Source organism: Mesoplodon mirus (assembly GCF_964341445.2).
Source record: "Mesoplodon mirus genome assembly, chromosome: 17".
Lineage (NCBI taxonomy): Eukaryota > Metazoa > Chordata > Mammalia > Artiodactyla > Ziphiidae > Mesoplodon > Mesoplodon mirus.
This window is the reverse complement of record NC_138993.1, coordinates 67746794-67765824: the sequence shown is the minus strand read 5'-3', so window position 1 is coordinate 67765824 and position 19031 is coordinate 67746794. Positions and strand designations below refer to the sequence as shown.

General features: G+C 36.8%; 1 protein-coding gene across 1 annotated transcript in view; it reads right to left on the bottom strand.

Annotated features, from left to right (window-relative positions):
• Window positions 1-917: 917 nt before the first annotated feature.
• TM9SF2 (transmembrane 9 superfamily member 2) overlaps window positions 918-19031 on the bottom strand; it is a 56592-nt gene continuing 38478 nt past the window's right edge. Inside the window, exons 11-17 of the mRNA XM_082602504.1 lie at window positions 18113-18232; window positions 15306-15363; window positions 12157-12316; window positions 10229-10380; window positions 8903-9014; window positions 5236-5407; window positions 918-1605 (exon numbers count right to left, since the gene is read on the bottom strand). Coding sequence (XP_082458630.1) covers window positions 1538-1605; window positions 5236-5407; window positions 8903-9014; window positions 10229-10380; window positions 12157-12316; window positions 15306-15363; window positions 18113-18232 — 842 coding nt within the window. The 3' untranslated portion in view covers window positions 918-1537. The remainder of the gene's footprint in view (window positions 1606-5235; window positions 5408-8902; window positions 9015-10228; window positions 10381-12156; window positions 12317-15305; window positions 15364-18112; window positions 18233-19031) is intronic.

The window sequence follows — 19031 nt, the reverse complement described above, 5'->3', positions numbered from 1 at the left end:
AATGGGTCTCAAGGAAGTCACATGAATGGGGGAGAGGGAGAGTCTATTTTTGATGGCAGCTGGTTTGTGCAATTACTGATGGGCAATCTACTGGAAGTGTGACTGATTCACACTTTCCCACGGCGCTCAGGTGTTCCCAGTCCTTACCGTCTGCTTTCTCGATGTCCTGAGAGAAGGTTCTGTGACCTCAGTTCTGCAGCTTCAACAGTTTCTCAACATGTCCCTCCTCAAGGAGTTGGCCAGTTCCCCAAAGCCACATCATCCAGGGCAGAGGAGTCATGGTGGTGATGGCCACTGAGAGGGGACCCTGTGGCAGGGCCCTGGCTCAGAGGCAGAACCGTGGGATGGATTCTGAGTCCCCAGCTCCTTCCACCCGAGCACTGCTGAAGCAGGAAACAGGGAACTCTCCACAGTGTGGCTAACCCAGCCCCACCTGCTTAGTTTACTGCTTAGTTTACATGAGACAGTCCCAGTCAACATGCTGCAACACGGTTATTTCTTAACTCTAGGAAATCCAAATTAAGACAATGTAATCATAAAGAAGAAGAACTGCTAGACATTATTAATGTACAGATCATAAAAACTGATTTTTTAAAAAAATAAAAAATACTGTATTTTGAAAAACAGGTAAAAAATATGAAATTCTTAATGGTAATGCAGTAAGGCTCATATTAACTACTATACTTACATAATTTATCTGGCTAGATATGCATGATTAAAATTTCTGTTACTGCCTAATAGTGAAAAATTTTAGTTTTTGTTACAAAGCCCAGGAGACTGGAATTTCATTTTGCTCAAAACTCAGAAAGTATTACATTAGCAAAAATCAGTAAAATCTGACATAATAGTATAAATCATTAAAAACACCATTGGTAAATGGATTTGTATTTACAGAATCTCCATGAATATGCAATGAAGACGTTTTTACAATATTTATTAAGATAACAATTTTATAAATTGAAAGACTCAGAGGCACATAGTTTAAAAGGCCAATACCATGGGAATAATGAAGTCAACACAGAAAAGAAGACATGAACAGTTACAACCAAGACAAGATTTTTTTAAAAGCCACATCCCCCCAATACACATCATACGAATTATCCTTCAAAATTACCATAAAAAGTTACTTCCTTCAAAGAAAAATAATTCTTTCCACCTACCAAGCCTAGAAAATCCTATTTACAATGAACTGTCCTGTATTTCATCAGTATTGTTTAATATGGCCTCTTCTATTCTGTCATTAGAAGTACTGAACATTCTACAGCTATTATATTTACAAATGCACATAATATTTAAACTTGCTCTTCACTGAAAACAACTGAATATATACTTAATCAAATCACAATACAGATGTTTTAGTGTTGATAATACATTCTGTGGAGACAGGTGTATGGGGAGAGCTGTATTTAGAATTATGTTGTTTCTGAAGGATTACTAGGCCAGTAAGTCTGATAAAACTCAAGGTAGTCACAAAAACAGGTCTTTGTTGATGAAGAATTTAATTTATTTCTGTTTTAACTGGACACACGGGGCTTCTTCAGTCAACCTTCACCACACTGTATATTTTGGTAACAAACCAAAAGCATGCAAAGAAGCCAATTGTTCCTATAAAAGAAAAAACAAAAATAAATCCTTTTTCAAAGGCAGCTTCATGATTTACACAAAAATACAGGCTTAAAATGATTGGTTCCTTAAAAAAAGCCACAAAACTATAAATCATTACTTAACAGGAATATACCATAGATCCGTGAACTTTTTTTGAAAAATACAGAACTAATTCAAATCAAATTTCTTACAGAAATTGATAGAAAAAACTTTTTATGCTGTAAGATTATTGAAAGCTTTCTGTAATATATTCTTTTTCTTATTACATGGAAAAGGCTAAAATTGAAGATGAAAAGGATGCCAATTTTACTTTTCTATTTAAGAATATTTTCATTTTTTTTTCCCACGTCTTTTTTGGGAGTATAATCACTTTACAATGTTGCACTAGTTTCTGCTGAATAACAAAGTGAATCAGCTATATGTATACATATATCCCCATATCCCCTCCCTCTTGCACCTCCCTCCCACCCTTCCTTAAAAAACTAAAAACCGAACTACCGTACAACCCAGCACAGCAATACCACTACTGGGCATATACCCTGAGAAAACCATAATTCAAAAAGAAACATGTACCACAATGTTCACTGCAATTCTATTTACAACAGCCAGGTCATGGAAGCAGCCTAAATGCCCATTGACAGATGAATGGATAAAGCAGATGTGGCACATATATACAATGGAATATTACTCATCCATAAAAAAGAAATGAAATTGAGTTATTTGTAGTGAGGGGGACGGACCTAGAGTCTGTCATACAGAGTGAAGTAAGTCAGAAAGAATATTTTCTTATCACAAAATGGAAAACTGCCATTTAATTAATTCAACACATGATATGAATGGCTTAAATATCAGAATATCAGATTCACAGAGTAATTAAATGGGGATATTTTCTAAGTACAGTTAGCGGGAATGATCAGTTTTCAAAGAATTATAATAAAATAACTCAAAAAGATTTTACAAAGTGTTGAAAGTGATATGATTAGAATAGTAACAAAGGCACACCCCCTCTGAAATGAGAGGTGGTGTGGTACTGGACGACAGAGCAGCTCTGTCATGAGCTGTGTGTATCATCTTTGGATTAGACACCTGGAATCTCCAAGCCCATTTCTTTATCTTATTTAAGAGGGATAATTTTATCTGCCCTATCTCCATAGACTGTTATGTAGAGTAAATGAGATGATTCTTAAAAAAATACATGCCTTAATTTTCAGTTATTTTCATCCCTCTAGATTCCAAAAAATCTGAATGCTAGACAGGTGACAAAAATGAGGCTCCAAGGGGTTATGTTACATAACTGTCTAATGGCCTGTGGCTGGTAAGAAAGGCCAGAATTCAAATTCACTTTTTCTGACTTCAAGTGTAGTATTCTTTTAAACTATACCATGCTTAGATTTACTAAACATAAATTCAGAGACTCTGTTTTGCAAGAGAATATATACTAAATTGTGAAACTAACACATTTTTAAAGTTGAGGCATAGCTTTTTTTCCAAGATTACCCCGAGAAATAGTCAATAGGTAGGGGTGCAGAAGAATACAGAAGGAGATATATACATGCCCCTTGTGGAAGTTTTATCTTTAAAGTTCCAACAGTTTTCACCATTGTTTTAAATGCAATATAAACAGAAAGTATTAAAGTAGATTTTCTAAGTCAAGAGACTATACATGGGCCATTACTACAGAAGTTATGAGTGTTATTCTTCTCACATCATACATGTACCGAGTACCTACTCTGTGCGTGGCATGCATACTGTGTGTGTTTTGGAGGACACACAAACACACCTTTTGGATATTCCAAGGGTCATTATTAAGACTTGGGAAGAGGTTGGGGTTAATTTCAGAAAAGTAATGGTGAAAACATAAATATATGTTTATATGTTTTTATGTTTATATGTTAACTAAGAAAGTTAAGTTTATTTTGTTCTTAACAAAATACTTCTAGTATTTTATTTTTTTCTTAATATTGAATAGATATAGTGTACATACTAAAAGTGGCATCTTTCCTTATGTGACAGAACAATTATTTTGTCTTGTATAATAGACTGACTTAAATAAAAGGTGTCAGTTCAGAGTCCTGAAATAAATATGGATGCCCCCACTTTAGAAAAATGCAAGACACTGAAAGGGCTCAACACTCCTATGTAGAGGACCTTTTCCACAAAGTGAAATACACTAAAAGTTACTGGCTTAACTGGTTGATTCAATTTGATGTGGCTCCAGAATTTAGATTACAAAATGTGTTTTACTCTAAGTAAGTAAAAATATGACACTTTAAAAATCAAGAACAATAAAGTTCAGGTGATGGTTAAATTATCTTTATAACATATGCCTGGAAAAACAACAAGACACTCACCAAGATCATTATTTTTTGTGTGTAGCAAGGAATAAATTACTCTATATATGCATGCATGGACACAACTACAGATGCACAAAAACAGTAATCCTTGTTTCACAGGCTATGACTGTTTTACAGACATTTATTAATTAAGACTTATGGCTATGGACCTAAATCTATCACATAGCATCAAGATATGCACCCCCCAACTCCTACCCCACTATGTCTGACCAATGAATGACCTGTAGTACAGAATTGATGTAAGTGCCTAAAGCTTGTTACATACTGACATAGCAACAGGGACACTTCAAAACTCTACCTAATTTTCTTAAATGTTAACAGATGAGTAAAAAATAGAAAAGTTCTAATTTTTAGAAAGTTTTTTTCTGGGACTTCCCTGGAGGTCCAGTGGTTTACTCCGTGCTTCCAATGCAGGGGGCACTGGTGTGATCCCTGGTCGGGGAACTAAGATCCCACATGCCGTACGGCCAAAAATAAATAAAAACTTTAAAAAAATTTTTGTTTTTTTAAGTTTTTTTCTTTTTGACTCCTGTATTTCCTCACATAGCATGCAACACAATCTTAGATAAAATTTTAGATGTACATTTTTTATGACAAAGAAAGGTCCCCCCAATTTTTTTTTTTTTTTTTTTTTTGGTGTAGCCCTTCCACAAATGCTGACCAAGCACCCACAGGGCTCTGAGATACAGAAAACTTATCTAGGTGGACAGAGAAGATATACACATAGAAATACCAATATAAAGCACACTGTATCCCATTAGGTACTTGGATTTTAAAGTGGAGATATAAACCTGTAGTTTAAAACTTCTAGAATAAGGGATGTCCTATGATTATCTTTTCTTGATATCATTTATTCTCAATCTCATTTTGACTTCACTGCCTCAATTTCTACTTACTCCTAAACTTAGGTAGTTAGAGCTTTTCATGCTATTTCTGAAATGAGCAGAAGCAAGACTGTTCCATTAAGAGATTAACAGGGGAAAACCTTGAGAACTACTGGTTGAGATGCCCCTGTACTTGCAGCACAACAATGGACCCTGTTTAGTCTTCTCCCTTAGGTTCTGTTTTCTCACCTTCGGTTTACTGATACTCACCTCACAGGGAGGCAGACCACACTATGCTTAGCTGCGCTCAAAACTAAATACAGGAGCACTGAGTAGGCACAACTTTCATGTAATTGTAATTTGCCTAAGAACTTGTAATTTGGATGCAAGTTAAAATAATTGTAATCTGCCTAAAAACTTATTAACTAAAAATAACTCATTCTAATTCTTACCTGTAAAAAGAAAGAAGATCAAAACCATTATCATGGTATAACCAAAGTACAGAATTGTACTTGCTGTTCCTGTGATTTGCAGTTTTGAAAAGAAGTAGTGTATTGCATATATTAAGAAATAAACTGCAGTAAAGCCACTGGTAAGGAATGAACGCCATTGCCAATGATAATCCTGGGTAGAAAAGAAAAAAATGAAAGATGAAGAATTACTTTCCAATTAATAGATAACATGTAGTAGAATAAAGTTATAAAGCAAACATAGCTAAATGAAATAGCACCCCAAACCTAATTTTTGCTATTGGTTCCAGTCTCTTTCTCACACTGAACTTTGCCAATTTCCCTCCTCACTAAAGGTGCTGAGAAGCATCCTCTACTTTTGATGGAACTACTTAAAGACTGGCTAAAAACGTTTAGAAAAATCTTAAACGGTTTATGAATAATGAAGCATTAGGCTATATTTTAAAATGTATGTTTCCCAAAAAGAAAAGAAATATAGGAAGAGCTTAGTTACATAATTCAAAATTAGTTATTACTTATAGTCTAGTCATCTCTATATTAGGAAGAAGATTATCCTCAAAAAAAAAAACCTGGTTGAAACCCATTTTTAGTTATTACTAACAATTTATACAAGGTAGGTTTTTAAATACAGCTTCTCTTACTTCTATATAAAGTGGCTTACAGCTTAGCAGGAGATCTTCTAAAAGATACTTCACTATCTTACCCTTTGGAATATGTAAAATATATATATATATTTCAAAAGCACACCAAGATCAGAAAATCCTAAAGAATCCACACACGAAAACTACTACAACTAATAAATGAACTCAGCAAAGTTGCAGGGTACAAGATCAACATGAAAATCAGTGTTTTCATATACTGACAATGAACAATCCAGAAAAGGAAGTTTAAAAAATTATTCCATTTACAACAGCATCCAAAAGAAAAAATTACCTAGGAATAAATTTAACCAAGGAGGTGAAAGACTTGTACACTGAAAACTACAAAACACTGCTAAAAAAAAAATTAAAGATGATTTAAATAAATGGAAAGCCATCTGTTTTCATGGATTAGAAGACTTAATATTGTTAAAATGGCAACACTCTCCAAAGCAACCTACAGATTCAATGCAATCCCTATTAAAATTCCAACAACTTCTTAGCAAAAATGAAAAAGCCAATCCTCAGAGTCAAAGGAAATTGCAAAGGGCCCTAAAGAGCCAAAATAATCTTCAAAAAGAAGAACAAGGTTGGAAGACTTACCCTTCCCAATTTCAAAACTTAATACGAAGCCATGGTAATCACAACAGTGTGGTGTTGGCATAGAAACAGCATATATACCACTGGAACAGAATTGAGACTCCAGAAATAAACCCACACATCTATGGGCCAATGTATTTTCAACAAGGTTGCCAAGGCCATTTAATGAGGAAAGAATGATTTCTTCAACAAAAGGTGCTGGGAAAACTGGATAGCCACATGCAAAAGAATGAAGTTGGACCCCTAACTAATACCACATACAAAAATTAATTCAAAATGGATCAATGACCTAAAACTATACACTTGGAAGAAAACATGGGGGTAAATCTTCATGACCTTAGATTTAAGCAATGAATTCTTAGAAACAAAAGAAAAAAATAGATAAATCAGACCCTCAAAATTAAAAGTTTGGTGCAAAAGACATCATTAAGAAAGTGAAAAGACAGCCTACAGAATGGGAGAAAAAATTTACAAATCATATATCTGATAAAGGTCTAGTATCCAGAATATAGAAAGACCTTTAACAATTAAACAAAAAGATAAACAACCCAACTTACAAATGGGCAAAGGAATTAGACATTTCACCAAACAAGATACCCAAGAAAATATGCTCATCATCATTAGTCATTGGGGAAATGAAAATCAAAACCACAGTGAGATACCACTTCACACCTTCTAGGATGGCTATACTTTAAAAACCCAGAAAATAGCAGGTATTGGCAAGGATGTAGAGAAACTGGAACACTTGTGCGTTGCTAGTAGGAATGTAAAATGGTGCAGCCACTGTGGAAAAAACAGTTTGATGGTTCCTCAAAAAGTTAAACAAAGAATGACCGTATGACTCAGCAATACCACTCCAACATATATACCCCAAAGAACTGGAAACAGGTACCCAAATAAGTATTTGTACACGAATGTTCATAGCAGCACTATTCACAATAACCAAAAGGTGGAAACAAACCTAATGTCCATCAATGAATGAATGAATAAACAAACTGGAGTACGTCTATCTATGCAATGGAATATTACTTGGCTATAAACAGGAATGAAGCACTGATACATGCTACAGTGTGATGAACCTTAAAACATTCTGCTAAGTGAAGGAAGCCAGACACAAAAGGTCACACATAACGTATGATTCCATTTACATGAAATATCCAGAACAGATAAATCTGCAGAGACAGAAGCAGATTGGTGGTTGCCAGGGTCTGAAGGGGAGAGAAGAACAGGAAGTAACTACTTAATGGGTACGGGATTTTATTTAGGGTTGATGAAAATATTTTGAGACAGAGACAGTGGGTGCACAACACTGTATATGTAGTAAGTGCCACTGAATTGTTCACTTTAAAATGGTTGATTTCATGTTATGTGAACTTAACCTCAATTTTTAAAAAAAGCGTCTCAAGTTTAACAAAGTCAGATTTTATCTCCTGTAGAGAAAACAACTATAAAAGAACGATTTAACACAATCTAAATCTTTAAAAGTCACCTAAGGACACCAACACACATCACCATGTTGCCAAGTATATAACTCATAACAATGTAATCTCTGAAATGTTTTAATAGATTTTTTCTACTTAAAATGTTTATTTTCACTAAATTTTCAGTCTACAAGTGTCTGTATCACAAAAAAAGAATATTAATTTTAAAGTCACACAGTTAAAGAATAAAAATTCAGCAAAATGTGTTATTCTCAGGAAATTAACATTTTAAAGTTAAGCTCTAAATAAATAAATATACTGAATTAGGATACTATCTTAATTCAATCTTAAAGAAGGTTACGTTCGATTTAGGAATACAGGTCAATTTCTACCTTAGTAACACATATTTACAGAAATTACTTCAATTACAGTTAAGCCCCCTACATATGAACCTTCAAGTTGAGAACTTTCCAAGATGCAAATGTGCATCTGGTTCCAGCAAGGAACCAGCACCTGAGCCATTAGCGTCAGGCGTGAGCGACATTGCAGCTTGCCCTCCGTCTCCTGTTGCTGACGATCCTTCAGCTCTACCGTCTCCTACCTCCTCTCCCTCCTGCAGTCAGTAACTCTTCTTGCCTGTTCACTCGATGCCAGCCCTTGTACCCCAATTGCTGTACCGTACTACTGTACTTTTCAAGGTGCTGTACTGTAAGATTTAAAATGATTTATTTTTTCTGTTTGTTTTTTATCTATTATTTGTGTGAAAAGTATTATAAACCTATTACAGTACAGTACTATATAGCCGACTGTTAGTTGGGTACCTAGGCTAACTTTGTTGGACTTGTGAACAAACTGGGCTTATGAACGCGCTCTTGGAACAGAACTCGTTCGTATGTAGGGGTCTTACTGTAATAGTATTCAAAGTGGCCTTATGCCAAAGTTATAAATACTGTCCCCAAATTAACGTAATTGAATATTGCTAATACATACCTCTGCACATAGGTGGAAATAGCAAAGAAGTATAGTTGCTTCAGAACAGGTAATAACCAAAATGATAAAGACCAGGAACAGGAAGCCAAACATGTAATACATCTGGTGTGACCTATAATCAAACATGTCAAGATGAAGCTGCAAATATTTTCTCTTTGACACGGTAAATGACACAATCGTCTTCTCATTTTTCTTGAACTGAAAATGTTTGCTTTTTCTCCCGACTAATCAAAGACAAATTCTCGCAGATTTAGACAGTGATGGGTGGGGGCGGGGCAAGGGGAGGAAGGGTGCGGCAGTGCTATTGGACTCTGCCCTCCACAGGGAGGACCTAAAGCTCTTATCTATTCAAATACGCTTAGCCCGTCTGTCTACTGGCGAGTCAGACAAATGTGACAGAACAATTAGTGTGAAGGCAGAGCCAAACTAAGGAACGGTGACATTTGGTACATACTGTTTCTTATCATACACGGTAAAAATCAGTTGAATCTGGAAAAAACACTAACAGTCAGGAATGAAAGACAAGTTATAGTCACGTTATAAAGCTCCAACTGAGTGCTGACAATGCTACCTGGAACCTTGGTACTTCCTGTAACATATGTCAATGCGATCAAATGAGGATCATGATATACTGCAATGTACACACCCTAACAGTGAGGCTCAAAATTGCCACTATGTGCTTTCCCATTCGAACAAGAAATCAGAGAATGAAGGGATCTTGGGATAAGAAGTGACTTTGTGATTCTTTCCCCCCGCCTTTGGCTGTGCCATGCGGCTTGTGGGATCTCAGTTCCCTGGGCCCTCAGCAGTGAAAGTGCAGAGTCCTAACCACTGGACCACCAGGGAATGCCCAAGAAACGACTCTGAAGGTTGTCTAGCTCAACCCTTCCTCCAATGCTGGCTTGAATACCCTCTATCAAGAGTTCAGAGCACCTCCTCTGAAGCACTACAGATGACTTATTAAAGAGCACAGATTTGGAGAGATTTAGGTTAATTTTCTGTCATACAGAAAATGTAGCTGTGTGACACAGGCAAATTACTTAACCTCCAAAATCTCATTTTCACCTCTGTAAAATGGGATAATACCCACTTTAAAGGTCTGAGAATTAAGAAATAATAAGCACTTGATTAATAATAACTTATCACAATTATTCTTTCTCACACTGAAAAGATAAAATAACCTTTTATCTCTTAAGATTTCTGATAATTGGAGAATGGCTTACATTTATAAGGTATAAATAGTAATCCATATAAACAAAAAGAGAAAGCTAGTACTACATATAATGGGAATGGGAATAAGAGGACTTGACTTAGTCCTTAGCTTACCAGATACTATTCAGGATGAAGAAAAGCTGTATAAAGATGCACCCAAAGGGCAAAATCCCTCCCATGATAATACCAGGTAACGGCTTTGTGTAGAAGGACTGCTCAGGAATTTGACGTGGAATCTGATTGGTTCGAACTGGGTGTTCAATGGCCTTCAGAAAAAAAACAAAACAAAGGATTCAAAATTATGTATCTATAATCTAGTACAGAAAGGAAAAAATTCTTCTCTGTACTAGATTATTTGCCTGCTTTTTCTCAGCTTCCATGCTGACACGAATGGCGATACAAGTCTACCTGAGTCATCCAAGTGACATTTGTATTTAGAAGCAACAAACCAGATACCATCAGGTACAATATTCAGTCTGTCTTCTGGAACAAGCCACCACTGTTTCCAGCAGTGATCCAATGACTAATGGCTTTAGACAAGTAAGAAACACACAGGAGGAGATAATACAGTACTCAGAAAATAGTACTTAATAAAAAGGTAGAGTTAAGTTTTTCCTTTTAATTACATACTTGCTGTAAGAAATCAGCTGGTTCTGAAACCGTGGTCAATGTATTTTTTTTGGAGATGGACAATGTCATCTTTATTAAAATTGCTCAATTTTACTAAGACTTAAGAACACGAAGAAGATAATGATTGGCTCTATGAAGCTTTATAATCCTAAATTATTGGTGATGTTCTCAACTATTCTCCCTTTCATAACACATTACATGGTAGTATAAAAACAAATGGAACCTAAAGTACCTAAACATAGTTACATAAGAGGAAAAAAGAGTACATATGTAGAAATTCATTTCCTTGTAAAAAAAAGTTCAAAAACATACTTCTATAGTTTTTGTGATGACATATCAAAATTTAAAACTTGATATTCTCATTGAGATTATACTCCTGTGGACTAGATTATTTTACATGTAGGTATATGTGTATATAGGCAGAGAACCACTAAATCGTTCTTCAACTTTTATATTTTTAGAATTTTAAGTACTTATTTAATCTATGTAATTAAAAAAATTTTTAAACCATTATCAGTTTACTACTTATGCTATATAGACTTTAAGTCATAAATTAAACAAAATGCCAAAGAACTGAAAAATCTTTTGGTAGCCTGGCATGGTAGGTGCAGTGGAGACTCTGAAGTCTCTTAAAAGTCAAAGTAGGTAAGTTTCTTCCAAGGTTTTTCCAGGTCCCCTCACAAAGTGTACTACACTACGTAATTTCTCTTAACCTTGTGGAGATACTTTCAGAGGAGAGCAGAGATAGTGAAGTGGAGTTAGAGGAGGACACTGAAGGATTCTCATTCTCCTCTTAGCGTGAGGGGAGAAAGGGGGCAGCAGAGGTGGAGGCCGAAAGACGGGAGGGAGGGCCTGAGACTTGATTCTAATATTTCTTAAAATCAAATATTAGCAGGTAAGCATACAAAACTTATTCCAAAGCTACATATTAAAAAAATTGCTACTCTTACTGTATAGTCACTTTTCTTACAGCTTCATTTCCTAACCCATACTCAGTTTTACCCAGTTTACTTAGTTAAGTGATATAGATTAGAAACACTTATGGCTAAGAAAAAAATGCATGTACTTTTTAGGTTAAAAAAAAGTAATAATTTATTTTTAATGTAATACATTCAAATTTTTCATTAGCTTAAATTAGCATTTCATTTCCTATTAATCCATTTTAGTTTCCATTTCCATTTACTTACAAAACTTTGAAATCTAAGTTTACATCCATAACCTCTCTCTACCACACTCTTCTGAGTACTATTTTAAGAATGACTGCAATCAAACTAGGAAGTCATCAATTTTCTATGAAATCCAGATCCCACAGGACTAGTTTGTATCTTTTGGATACCTATGTCTTTTAAGGTGGCATATGCTAATTTCCACAGTTGAGATTCATTTGAATAAGTTAACACCTATAAACTTACATTCTTCTTAAAACCAAAGTATGCACCAATAAATGTTAGAGGCACAGATATGCAGAACCAAAGAGCCAATATGGCAACCAATGTCCCAAAAGGAATAGATGCTGAAGATCCTTCTCCCCAGAGAATCAGATTCATTATAAAGAAGTCAGCAAACACAATCCTGAAAGACACAATAGGTTTGGGTAAAACCTGAGGTGGAAGCAAAATGATATAGTAGCAATCATATGTAGTTAATATCACGATTTCTGTATTATACACAAGGAAAGTGGAACTGCTGAGTCATAGGGTATGTGAATTTAAAACTTTAGTGGAAACTGCCAAATTGCTCTTCAGATTGGTTTTGCCTGACCTAAACTCCTACCAGCAGCTTATGAAATTTACCTCTTCCCATATTTTCATCCTGCTTGGGATTGTTAACTTTGTTGTTTTAATTTGCATTTCCTATTGACAACTGCAGCTGAGCATCCTTGTGTTTGTTGGCTTTCTAGGTTTTACCTTTGGTGACTTGCTGGTTATATTCACCGCTCATTTTTCATTTGGGTCGCAGGGCTTTTGCAAAGTCACATATGTGAGTTATTTATATACTCCAGCAACTAACTCCTTGTTAAATACCTTTCTCCTAGTTTATGACTTTTAAGAACCCAAACATATGTGTACTTCGTCCCTTGCAGTCATTCTTCTATGAGTACATTTTTAAAACATGGCTGTAATAATACTATAATCACTTCTGTGTACCCGCCCCCCCCACACAGTTTTTAATGTTATCAAAATGGTCAATTTTTTCCTTTACCTTTTGTGTAACTTAAGAAAGCCTTTCCTAACCCGGACTCGTAAAAATACTCTTCTAAATTTTTGTCTAATTGTTACACCCGTTACATTTAGGTTTTAATCCACCTGGAACTGATTTCATGTGTGTGAGGTAAGAAGAGAATTTTTCTCCCTTCATGTGGACAATCAATTGTTCCAGCATCATTTTACATTGTTCCTCTGGTTCGTGATGCCACGTCTAGCATGCTTCTGTGTATACATGGTCTACTTCTGTGTTCTCTATCCTGGCAGCCACAGGACCTCTCCAAATGCCTTTGCAATACTTGGTCTTCTCATCAGGTAACATGGTGAATTTGTATGTATCTCTAACAAGCTTTGTAGACTTGTCATATGGACTGTCCCTATTTTGAGAAGTTACTTCAGGTGCTGCAAAGTTTTTCTGTTGCTAATACTCCTGTGAATACAGTCTTTTCCCCACACAACTACCACTACCATTAAGATGTTTCACTTGCTACTGGTGGTATTCATAATCTTGAAATATTAGCTGATATCTAGCCATTTTGCCAAACTCTTTTACTAATTCTACAAGTTAATAGCTCAAATTTGTTTATGTTCTCTGTATACAAATTATGTCACCAATAAATAATAATGTAATCTCCACCTTTCTTTTTGTTTCATGTCTTAATGTAACTAGAACTTAAATAACTGAAGCCCTTAAAAGTGATTTATGAAAATGTCTCTGGTGTTTCACCATTAAATGATGTTGGTTTTGAATCAGAGATGAGATTTTTATTAATAGAAGGGAGCATTTCTCTCTCCATTAAATTCTTTTTAAATCTGGAAACAATCTTTAATATTATCAAATGCCATTTTGCTGTGCCTACCGCAATAATTATATGCAGGTGCTTATTTATAAAAAGAATTTTATGAATTGATTTCATAGTTATCAAATGGTCCTCCTTTTCCTGGACGAACACCAATTCCCTTTGCCCTGGGGACGTGGGTGCTTGGCTCTTCTTCTCTCTACTTACCTCATCATCCCCTGGTGAACACCTGTTTTTAAGGGTGGGATGAAGATGATAAATCAGAGAAGGTTTGATCAGAGATGTAAAAAACTAGCATAGGATAATTTCCGTGAAGGCAAAAAGGAAGGAGTTTCGAGGAAAAGGTATTCCAGTGTTACACAATGTAAAGAGGTAAAGACAGGGAAAATGGTTTCTAGATTTGAAAATGGGAACATCTTTGGTAACCTTAGAGAGAAGTTCACTAAAGTGATGTGGGAAAAAGATTATGTGGGTTTACAATGTAAATATATGCTAAGAAAATCAGAGTAAGGGAGTATAGACTATTTTTTCAAGGCATTTTGTTGAAAATTGAAAAGAAATAAAGACAGCAGACGAGAAGATGCTTACAGAAAGCTCTTTTTAGAATATGGGAAACGTAAGCATATTTGTAGGAAGAGATGAAACACGTGACCAGAACACAGAGAAAGAGAGAAATGGATTATGTCAGAGATTGGGGGGATGTTTGAAAGGCAAGATGCCAAAGGAAATTGTGGCTGACGGTCTTGGTGAGGAGGGGCACTTCTTCAACTGACAGCAGAGCGAAAGAAGACAAAGGATATGGCTTGAGGAAAGCATAAGAATTTGAATAGAACATGAATGGCTGAGAGGCGTGTGAATCTTCAATGGAGGTGAAAATCTGAGACTATTTAACCCAATCCTGTATAAAAATGCCAGCTCTTCTTTCATTTCTGGCCTGCAAATGGGACAGTCCTGGCTTCAAGATTTAACCCTTGGCCTCCTTTATTGCTGCTGATTATTCAGAGGCCAGTTCTCGCCCTCCATTAATCTGTGAGTGGGGGATAAACTGGGTTCTATTTCTAGGACCAGACACACATCAGATACTTGATATCAGAGGCTATCTTCCAAAGCACCACAGATGTTTTGTTTTTTTATGCTGGTGGTTGTCTTTTTCATTTTTGGTATATGTTACTCTAATCTAATTAATGGAATACGCTTAAAAGTAGCTATACTTATGATAAAAATCCAAAAATGTATGCCTGCCTGAACGATCTTCAGGTGAAGATTCATTTCTGTGATTAGGTCAAAAACTTTATATGCAGCCTTACATGACAATATGCCAGACTAAGAAACAGACTTTTAAGAAAAGGAATATAAAATTTCTCATGTCTAAAGGTACGCTTTCCAGATAAGACATGTAGTTGCCATTCTGCAAATGTTTATTAAATATTCACTATTTAAAAATTACATTCATTTTCTTGGGTACACAGAGACAGAAAAGGTTAGACTTACAGGCCAGAAATTCTGGGAACTAAAATATGACTATGTCAAGCAAGTTATTATTGAAAATTCACTTACCCAGGACAAAGAAATGATGTTAATAAAACATTTGTTTTCCACTTCTCACCTCCAAAGGCTGTAGAAGAAAACAAAAGTGGCATTAACATAAAGACTTTTCTTCAAAGCAAACCAAATATCCATACCTCAGGTCTGGTACTGGACAAATTAACAGACAGCACTGGGTGCCTATTCCTGGAAAATGACACTAGCAATGTCCTAATACTCCCTAATCAAATGATCCAAATCAGAGATGCACATCACAACAGGACTGGCCTGGATAAGTCCTGCTCTAAAGACTGTTTCAGCATAAAATAAATTTAGTGTCAAAGGAAAGTCATCCAAACCAGTTTTCCTTTTCTAATCTTTTTTTTTAACTTCAAAACAAAACAAACCCTTAAATTCTAACCCAGTTTTAATTAATGGGACTAGATGGAAAAAGGGTGCACTGCAGATTCTCGTTTATCTTGAGGTCAGCTTCAGAATTTTTTATAAAACTAGGAACCCTCAAGCCTGACATGCGACACACTTCAATGTCCATAGTAGGTCTGAGTCTCCAGGATGCCTCCAGCACTGGAGTTTCAGGTAGGCCGTGGGTGGCGGTGGGGAGATCAGTGTGTAGGATCAGGTGACCAAGAAGAGTATAGAAGGGTTACGGCCACTTGACAGAACAAATTTACTTACAGACGTTTTACTCTGCTTTGCCCCACTCTAATTTTTTTCCCCACTTTAAAAAAACAATTAAAAACTTAAGTCTCGGGCTTCCCTGGTGGCGCAGTGGTTGGGAGTCCGCCTGCCGATGAGGGGGACGCGGGTTCGTGCCCCGGTCCGGGAAGATCCCACATGCCGCGGAGCGGCTGGGCCCGTGAGCCATGGCCGCTGAGCCTGCGCGTCCGGAGCCTGTGCTCCGCAACGGGAGAGGCCACAACAGTGAGAGGCCCGCGTACCGAAAAACAAGAACAAAAACAAAACTTAAGTCTCTAAAGTAAAACAAAAAGAAAATATTCCTCTGCTCCTAGTTTACAAGTTGGAGATAAAACTGGCTGAGATCTGAAAACCGCTTTGATTTTTTTTAAAAGTCTTAACAATTTATAAGCAAGTTTAAGTACCTCTTGCCCTAAAAGAAAACAACAAAGTATATATATATGATTTGAATTCACAGCATTACCGATAGGCTATTGTGAAATTATGAATTTTGGGTTTAATACAACTCTACTCAAAATCCCAATATATTTCTTTAAACATTAAAAATGCTTCTATAAAATGAAGCATTTTTTGACTAGGGCCACGTGACAGTGTGTCTCAGAATGTTCTGCCTGATTAATATGCTACTTAATCTGCGGCTAGGAGAAATGAAGGACGGAGAGACGATGAAGGGGAGGTGTGTCTGTCGGGCAGAGAGTACGGATCAGAACTCAAGTAGAGGGAACTGCATGTGGGAAGGTAGGTGCACAGGCTGGCTGAGGAACTCAAAGAAACCCAGTGCACAGAAACAGCGAGAAAGGGGGAGAAGGCAGGGGTCCAACCGTACCTCATATGTGTTAAAATACATCTGACCACCCTAATCCTATGTCTGTTAGTAAAGAATGAAAGAAAAAAAGAACACTGACAAGATTCACAGAAATTAAACACACTCACACACACATACATGAATATAGAACTTCACATACTCTATGCATCTAGCAAAGTCTAATATTTCTATTTGGGGTTGAGTCTAGCCAACCACACCTTCAGGCCACCTATGTAACCCTACTGTGTTTTAGGGTTAGTCCCTAAACCTTATTCCTAACAGAAGACCTTGGGCAACCCTAGCCCTGTGTCAGCATCTCCCTGGTGTTTAAATTCACAGATTACCTATGGGACCGTCTCAACAGGACTACAGGATTCCTAAGCAGGGCAAACTCTGGCATTTACTGACCCCAGCAAAGCTGCTTTCTAAGTCATCTAATCATATCCCCATCCTTACTCTGTGGCTCTGATTCTTTTCTTCACTGAACTTTATTTTACTTCTGGAAAGCAAGAATACAAGAGAATCCAACAAATCATGCTACAAAAGTAACTCACTTCAGGGCTCTTTAAAACAGTGAGATCTTAATTTACTTTAAGTACAGTTTACTTTTATAAATATTAAATTGATGTAAGTACGACCTCTCTCATATAAGGTATTCCTGTATATACTACTGGTTTTATTTATTTATTTATTTATTTATTTAATTTATTTATTTTTGGCTGCACTGGGTCTTCATTGCTGCATGCGGGCTTCCTCTACTTGCGGTGAGCGGGCTTCTCACTGCAGTGGCTTCTCTTGTTGGAGAGCATGGTCTCCAGGCGCGCAGGGTCAGTAGTTGTGGCGCACGGGCTTAGCTGCTCCGCAGCATGTGGGATCTTCCTGGACCAGGGCTCGAACCTGTGTCCCCTGCACTGGCAGGTGGATTCTTAACGACTGCACCACCAGGGAAGCCCTATACTACTTGTTTTAATGAATAAATCAGTGATACTCGTATACTTTTTCCTTTATTAGTCTAAATATGTTTCTATGAATGTAGCAAATCTAAGTTGTTCAGCCAAACCTGTGATGTCAAAACTTAAGAAGGAGAGACGGGATGATGGATAAGCAGCACCCACATTTATTTAACCCACTGTTTAAGCATGTCTGAACGAGCAAATCTAGGGACAGTCACCCACTTCACAAGCTTCATTAAATAAGGATACACACCTATAACACATATTGTTTAAAAAGCATCAACTGCCAGACACAAAGGCTCAGACAACTAATGCAGCAGGTTAGACTCCTGATCTGAACACCCAGCAGGGTGGCTTTTACTTACACTTATAGAATCTGGCAGCGACATAGCCTGCAGGAGTGCCCAGCAGCACCCATAAGACCACAGCACAAGTCATCAGTGCTCCTCTGTTGGCAGGTGACAAAAATCCCAGGCAAGCAAAAACTAAAAAATAAAGTTATGAATTTTATCATGGTTTCCTTTGAAGTGACAGAAGACCCCTCTCATTTTTTAAACAATAAACTAAATACAACTTCATGAAAATACACTCTCTTACCAGGCAACCACACTGAAACTTAGTAATATTTAAGGCACTGTATCTATAGGATCACACATAAAGCAAGCTCCAATTTGGAAGTTTCCTGTCAGGGTCCATAAGACCCCGCCTTTCCTGTTATCAGCGGAGGCTCACTGGACGCTCATGAGTGCTTTCAGCTCTTCTGAGACTCAAGTACAGCTTTTTTTTTTTTTTTTTTTTTTTTTTTTTTTTTTTTTTTTTTTTTGCTGTACGCGGGCCTCTCACTGCTGTGGCCTCTCCCGTTGCGGAGCACAGGCTCCGGACACACAGGCTCCGCGGCCATGGCCCGCGGGCCCAGCCGCTCCGCGGCATGTGGGATCCTCCGGGATCGGGGCACGAACCCGTGTCCCCTGCATCGGCAGGCGGACTCTCAACCACTGCGCCACCAGGGAAGCCCTCAAGTACAGCTTTTAAAATTAACATCAATAAAAAATATTCCCAGTATAAAATATTCTCACTTTTTGTTCCTTTTAAAAACAATACTGAGTCCTCTGGGGTGAAAAAAAACCTTGTAACATTAAAACATAAAGAGATAAGACAGAATCTAATCAAAGAACCAAACAGGGGAAAACAGATTTCATAGTACTGTTCGCTTTGTGAACACAAGTTACTGAAGGGCTTGGTCAATGACTTGGGAAATTCTGGTTCCTACCCTTATTCAGCTAG